Genomic DNA, 7,090 nt, shown 5'->3' with positions numbered 1-7,090 from the left:
AAAAAAGAAAAAAAAAAGAGAGAGATGATAGGCATCACTTTCTGGTTGAATATCGATTGGCAAGCAATGCATGTAACACAGTTGAAAGAACTTTTCTTTGTTCTTTACAGAAACAGCTAGAAGGTTTGACAGAAGCAGAGCTGGAGGCATTGCTTGAACAAGTTGAAGAAGAGAAGCAACGGCAAGCAAGTGGGGAGCAGGTTAATTGAAGCTCTTTACATTTTAAGATCCATTATTGAATTTTGACAGGTTAGATCATATGTATAATTGTATATTGCCATGCAATGATGTTCCTTCTAGAGCCACTATAAATGTAACCATGTATGACTAATGTAAGAGTCATATACCCTTACAATGTAATTGAATTTAAAACAAAGACGGATGGATGAATGGATGTAAATTTATCTTTGCATTCAGTCTGGTAATCAACTAAAATGAAAAAGAAACGAAAGCCAAAAATAATCTACAGCTTAATGAATATACGTACGGGATCCACTAAAGTTTCTCATTTATGTTATAAATTTTAACGTGGCTTCAAAAATTTTCTCAAGGTTGAAGATATTGAAACTTTTAATGTAGTGTAATATTAGTTATGCACTTGGACAATATTGTTGTTATTATGTGGTGTACTACTAATTATGCATTTGGATAATATTATTAATTTCTAGTATTAATTGTGGTTTGGAAGCTAATTTATAATTATTCAATCCTTGTTTTTTATTTTTTATACCAGAATCACAAATAATTTATTTGACTTTGGTTGTTTTCAATTTATGACGGTTAATATTCTAGCTTAATAATTGAGTATTATTATATATTTAATTTGATTTATTTATTTATAAATGAATCATTGCAATATATGTAAAAACAATTTAAAATATAAATTTATTAATAAATATAAATTTATTAATATATGTAAAAATAATTTTTCCGAAAAATATTTTCAGTAAATCTGCTAAACAATAGAAAATATTTTACACAGATTCATCCAAACACCAGAAAAGTAAATCATTTTACTGGCAAACAAATGGAGCCTTAAACTTTCAAAATGCATCAAAAAAGCCCTCAAACTTCTTTAAAATAAGCAATTAAGCCTCTGGTTATTTTTTCACTCAATTGGATACTTGAACTTTCAAAATGCATCAAAAAGACCCTCAAAATTTTTCTAAAAAGCAATTAAGCCCCGCTCTTATTAAAAATTAGAAAAAAAATATATAATAAATTTTAGAAAAATTATTAAATTTTAATAAAAATATAAAAAATAAATTTATTAAAATTTAGAATTTTTTTATAAAAATAGTAAAAATAAAAAATTGTAAAATTTTATAAAAATCATAAAAAATTTAACGACTCCTAATTTTTTCAATTAAAGTATCATATGTCGCAACACAACGAGACATATGGCGAAAAATGATAAAAAAAATAAAAATCAATAAAAATTATAGAAAAATTATAAAATGCTTCTTTTGGTATAATAAATTTTATAATTTTTTTATGAAATATTTCTATATATTTTATAATTTTTATAAAAAAAATCTAAAATTATTACTAAAATTTTTTATATACGATCAAATTTCGAATCCAACTTGTAATTTAAAAAATTTAAGTTTGGGTTAAGTCAATTACACCCAATCTCAATAATAAATGCAAGTTAATCTTATTTTTCCGGTTTCGTTTTACAAGGTGTTTTTCACTCACGTCAGTACCGTAGAAAGTTAAAACGGCCGTGTTTGTCGCCGTTTCAATGTCTGTTTTTTAAGAAAATGGTTACAAAATTAAAAGAAAAGAAAGAAAAGACACAGTTTTGTCGTTTCCTATTCCAATTAGGACTTGGGCCGAGTTAACTCCCGAGTCACTCACCGAACTCGGAAAAACATTGAAGTGTGCCCTTATTATCCAAAAGCGCACGATAGAATCAATCCCTTTGCCCCCCTTTCGTTTCTGGGAGCTTCTTTTTTTATTTTCCCCCAATTTATTTAAAACCTATATCATTCGCTAACTCTTCTTCTGCAAGATCGAAGATTTGCGTTTCGTTTTTTTATTTTTCTCTTCATATCTTTGAAGCAGTTCCCAAGTCTCGCTCTTTCGTGGTGCCGATTTTAGTTTTTCGCTTGGAAAATCGTGGATTTCGTTGATTTCCGATCCGATTGAAGGTATTATGTGCCGATTCTGCCAGATCTATGAATTTCGATTTATGTTTTATTGTTTTTCTTCTTGGTTGTTTTTTATTTGAATCTCTTGTCATGAACGATTTGGTGGAATTGACAAAATCGTTGTTAGCGGATTTGGTTGATATTAAACCGGATTTTGAAAGATTCGTTTTCGGATTGCTTGATTTTAGCGTCATCGAATCTGTTTCTGTCAAAAAAATCAGGGCTTTTTTCTTCTTTATTCCTTTTTGATGGTCTTTTCTTGTTCTTTGGGTTATTTTAATTTGAAGATATGGAATTTATCATTCTTCGATTATCTGTGAAATTTATGAGTTTTGATTGCAATACTTTCGTCTGAAAACTACATTTTTATTTATTTATTAGATTAAATATGGATCTTAGTGGGGGCAAATTAATCCAGGTTGAATATGGCTTAATGTTAGGATCTTGAACTAGATTAGAAGAAGAAAGAGCCATTTTGTAGTTAATTTTCTTTAAATTTCATTGCTTTTGCTCCCAACATTAACATTGTTAACTGTTTGCTTTTTAGGTTTCCTGCATTTTTTATCTGACAAGTTCATTCAATACAATAAGAAGGAAAATTGTTAATTGGTTCTGGACTGAGCAATGCGGGGATACGACAGAGAAGTAAGTCTACTCAAACGAAGAAATAAATAAGTATGTTGCTTGCATATTTTATATCAATTTCATGATGTGGGATTTTATAGAAAATGATAATCGTAAGGGCTGTTGTTTGCATATTTTATATCTATTCCATGATCTGGAATTTGATATCCTTCATTTGAGTTGTTCTTTTATATGTCATTTTCTATTGAATGCGGACCTTCTTCTTCTTTTTGTTAAAGAAAATTTCTTTTAATTATTTTGTTTTTTCAATATAGGAAGTCGAAGATTATGATGATTATGACATGGAAGGAGAATATCAAGATGAAGATGTCATGGAAGAAGATGGGGATGGATATGAGGAGGAAGAAGAAGAGGAAGAGGAAGAGGAAGAAGAAACCAGGCAACCTACACAAGAAGAAGTGGAATATCTAGAGTTAAGGCAGCGGCTGAAAGAATCTATCAGACGAAAGAGGAAGCATGGTGCTGCAGGTTCTTCTCAAGAGAAGAAGCTTCCATACAATAAGTGAGTGATGTGCTTCTTTTTGCAGAATAATTTTCTATTGTTCTAAGACACTTGAGCACTTCTCTGGATTCAAGGTTTCTTCTATTCCTTGTAATAGTTACAAAGTGCGTCAATTCCAGGTTTACATAACGGTAATCATTCTAATTAAGTTTATTAAATGTTGTCTTCCTGCAGCTTTGGATCCTTTTTTGGCCCTTCTCAGCCTGTTATTGCTCAGAGAGTTATCCAAGAAAGCAAGTCATTGTTGGAAAACCAGAATTTGGTATCAAAGATGTTGACTTCCCGTCAGTCTGTAAGCATCACTTGTTTATCAATTTTTTATGTGAATGTTTTCTGTGTTTAATGCTATTGATGTGCATGATTATGCAAACTCCAATCTGATGAACTCAGTCAGCCTGTTGCTGTTGTTATATATTCCATTGGATAATATTATAACTTTGACAGTTTAATAACATGCGTAAGTTTGCAACTAAATAAATCATTCTTCCTGCAATGTAGTATGCATGGGGGTTTAATTGAGCCAGGCTGTCTTAATCAGTAGGGAACTCTAGCTCTGTTCATAACTTGTATCTCAAAACTCGGCTCTAGCTCGATTGAGTTTTGTTTTGAAGCTTAAGCTTAAAAATGAGGTTGATTTCCATGTATGACTTTAAACTGATCATTTCTACTTGAGTTTGACCTGAGATTTTCAATAATAATTAAAATTTGTAAAAAATATTAAGATAAAAAAGTTTCGTTAGGTTTGCAAGTGACTTAATTCAAAAATTAAGATTCTTGAACTTGGACTTGTGCAATTGCTAGCGTTTGGCTTAGTAAAGTCCAACTCAAAATTCTAGTTTTTCTTCTATTTCTGAGCCGGACCTGAGTATGCATGCCTAGTGCTTGAAGATGGAGTCAGGCTGCGACATTCATGATCTTTCACTTATTCTACACCCTCTTCTTATATGTCTATGATGTTACTACTTGTTAATGGCTTCTTTTAAAGATCTGTTTTTTTTCCAGATTAAATAATTCCAAGTTGTACATGATGTTTGAATTTGTATTGACAACCTTGTGACTTCCTGTAGAGTAAAAAGAACTCTGCTTCAGACGGTGCTAGACCAAGACAAGGACAACATATCCGGCCACCCAAACCTACAAGTGAGGTATTTACTCTGAGCACTTTTAATTTTGTTTGATCCTTTGAAGGACCTCTGTTCTGTGATAACTAATGTTTTCAATTGCTGGACTTGTGCAGCTCAGAAAGAAAGTGGAGAAACTTAAGGTTGCAAGAGATTACTCATTTCTTGAAGATGACAGAGGGGTTCCAGCGCCTGCAAAAGAGCCTCCACCTCGAAATGTTTCTGCTCCAACCTCTGGTAGGGTGCTACATAACTGTTTTAAATCTGTTTTCTATCTCTGAATTAAACCACAGATAACTTATACAGGTTTTTTTGTTGATTTTTGAAGATGCGCGATCTGCTCAAATGTTTCCAAAAAGCAAACAAGCTTTGAGCAGCAACAGCAATAGTGGCAGAAATTCCCAAGGCATCCGTGATGAAAGGAAATCAGTTCCATTGAAGGGTCAATTGCAATCTAAAGCTGGTACCCTTAAGTCTTCTACCATTAAACCAAATGGGATGCCAATGGATTCTAGAAAGCAGCATGGTGTTAGCAATGGTATGGGGCCAGGCCGGCCTGGTGGTGTTAGCAATGGTATGGGGCCTGGCCAGCCTGGTGGTGCTAGCAATGGTATGGGGCCTGGCCGGCCTGGTGGTGCTAGCAATGGTACCGGGCCTAGCCGACCTGGTGGTGTAAGCAATGGTACTGGGCCTGGTCGGCCTGGTGGTGCTAACAGTGGTTCTGGTCCTGGCCGGGCTGGTGCTGCTAGCAATGGTGCAGGGTCTGGCCGGCCTGTTGGCTCAAGCAATGGTGCAGGGTCTGGCCGTTCTGCTGGCCCTAAAGCCGTGCCTTCAAAGATGCCTATCGCAAAGATGGAGAAGAAGATTCCTCCACCTACTTCTAGGAATCTCCCACCTAGTGAGCACAAAGCACCCTCCTCAAAAATGCACTTATCTGATTCAAGACAGCACTTGGAACAGAAAAGGGGATTACAAGAACGTAGTAAGGATAAAATGATGCACCAAAGGCCTCCAGTATCGTCAAAGCCACAGGTTTTAACCTCACTTGCACCAATGCTTGTGTTTTTGTAGGCACTTTTAAAATACGCCTCACTTTTTTGCTTACGCACTCTCAAATTTTTACAGGTAAACAAGCCAATCAAGCCAGTCTCATCACAATCTCATATGAAACCAAATGTTCAGCGACCCAAGAAAAAGCAATTAAGTGAAGATGAAAAGGCTCTAATGATGATCAGAAATATGTTCCAGTAAGATCTCTATCCCATCATGTTTCTCCCTTGCCTTTTTTGTTGAAATCTTAGATCCCATTTTCCTATTTTCACTATTGTTCACAAGAAGAGATGGAAAAAATGTGTAACTAAGTTGCCATTCAAAGCCATATAATTGAATGAACTGGAAGAGTAAATGACTTTGTTGCTTTTAGTATTTTGATTTCGATGTTTCAAAAACTTTGTTCTCTAATATTTGATCTCTCCATTGCAGCACTGATCGATATCCAGTTTGTGATGATGATGACGTTAGTGACATGGAGGCAAATTGGGATGAGATTATGAAGGAAGAAAGAAGAAGGTTAGTAAATTTTCCCTAATAATTTCTTTTTTGAAAATATCTTCCAAGCATTTGCATGTAGAGAACCGTCCTTGTTAACTCTGTTTGACAGTGCATCCAATGTTTTAAAAACTGGTTGAACTAGTCAGACCACCTGTTTTTGGTTCAATTGGTTCAAACCCTTTGTTTGGACCAGACCAGTATATCGGCCGGTTCCCAGTCCAACCAATTAGTCTAGTTTGGTTCCAACAAAGGAGTGCATGTAATAATATTACTTAAATCCTTTCAACTTTGGGATTTAGTTCAGCTGTGTTGAGACATGTACATCATCTTTGTGAGGTTGACATGTAGTCGGTTCCGGACCCCTTCTTGGCTGCGAATATTTTGCACTGAAAAGATAATATCTAATTTACCTGCATTTATTATATATTTACTTGTTTTCTTTTCCTCCCACAGTGCTAAAATTGCAAGGCAGGAGGATGAAGAACAATTGAGGTTGATAGAGGAAGAAGAGCGGCGGGAGCAGATGCGGCGGATGGCCAAAAAGCGCAAGCTGAGCCAACACTGATAGATTCGATTGTTTGATTGTAACCGAATCCAAGCGGCAGCCAGGCTTGAAATTCTGAAAAATCTTTTTTCATCTTCTGGTGTTTATTTATTTTGCCTATGTAATTACTGCACATTGAAGAATGTTTTTTCATTTTCAAGTTTTAGAATTAAATAATACATTAGAATTTTCTTTTTTTCGTTAATAAGTAACTCGTTTTTGGTTGGTGCATCGAAGTTAATGCATAAAGCGCTTTTTTTGCCTTTATAGTTTTAGATATCAAATTCGTGTGTTGTGGTATACTTTTGGTAAATTGTACCTTAACGGTGAGACGCATATGGTATTTAGCGTATTTTATCCAAAAGATGAATAAAATTTTAACAATGTGGTAAGAGGTTTCATAAGAAATGTATCAATTACAAAAGTAGATAAATAAATCATTTGTTATAAAATTATCTTAAAATTTATTAGGGTAAATTATTCCAATGTCAATAAATCAATGTTTAGGTCATTCGAGTTTTTTTTATATAAAGAATAAAAATTTTTAATTAATTACGGAAATGATTTGGAGACA

At 33.9% G+C, this 7,090-nt stretch overlaps 1 protein-coding gene across 2 annotated transcripts; it reads left to right on the top strand.

Annotated features, from left to right (window-relative positions):
* The first annotated feature begins 1,803 nt into the window (after nucleotides 1–1,803).
* Nucleotides 1,804–6,747, top strand: LOC107950504 (protein SPT2 homolog). Of its 2 annotated transcripts, none has more exons than XM_016885354.2 (10): nucleotides 1,804–2,153; nucleotides 2,701–2,798; nucleotides 3,053–3,300; nucleotides 3,475–3,592; nucleotides 4,368–4,445; nucleotides 4,538–4,658; nucleotides 4,750–5,453; nucleotides 5,547–5,668; nucleotides 5,904–5,990; nucleotides 6,426–6,747. In XM_016885354.2, the coding sequence occupies exons 2-10, from the start codon at nucleotides 2,778–2,780 to the stop codon at nucleotides 6,535–6,537; spliced, it is 1,611 nt and encodes a 536-aa protein (XP_016740843.1). In that variant the 5' UTR covers nucleotides 1,804–2,153; nucleotides 2,701–2,777; the 3' UTR covers nucleotides 6,538–6,747. The 2 variants fall into 2 exon arrangements, with proteins under 2 accessions (XP_016740843.1, XP_016740844.1); XM_016885355.2 differs by having other exon boundaries at nucleotides 1,854–2,153; nucleotides 2,701–2,828.
* Nucleotides 6,748–7,090: the final 343 nt, after the last annotated feature.

This window comes from Gossypium hirsutum, chromosome D03 (genome assembly GCF_007990345.1).
Source record: "Gossypium hirsutum isolate 1008001.06 chromosome D03, Gossypium_hirsutum_v2.1, whole genome shotgun sequence".
NCBI classification, from domain to species: Eukaryota; Viridiplantae; Streptophyta; class Magnoliopsida; order Malvales; family Malvaceae; genus Gossypium; species Gossypium hirsutum.
The sequence above is the reverse complement of the archived record's forward strand: the minus strand, read 5'-3'. Positions and strand labels throughout refer to the sequence as shown.

What these genes read in the sequence shown, in the direction of transcription:
- LOC107950504 (XM_016885354.2), top strand. Translation starts at nt 2,778, where the DNA reads ATGCGGGGATACGACAGAGAA. An exon ending in TGCGGGGATACGACAGAGAA is followed by an intron (nt 2,799 to 3,052) that starts GTAAGTCTACTC and finishes TTTTCAATATAG; the next exon opens with GAAGTCGAAGATTATGATGA. An exon ending in TGTTTCTGCTCCAACCTCTG is followed by an intron (nt 4,659 to 4,749) that starts GTAGGGTGCTAC and finishes TGATTTTTGAAG; the next exon opens with ATGCGCGATCTGCTCAAATG.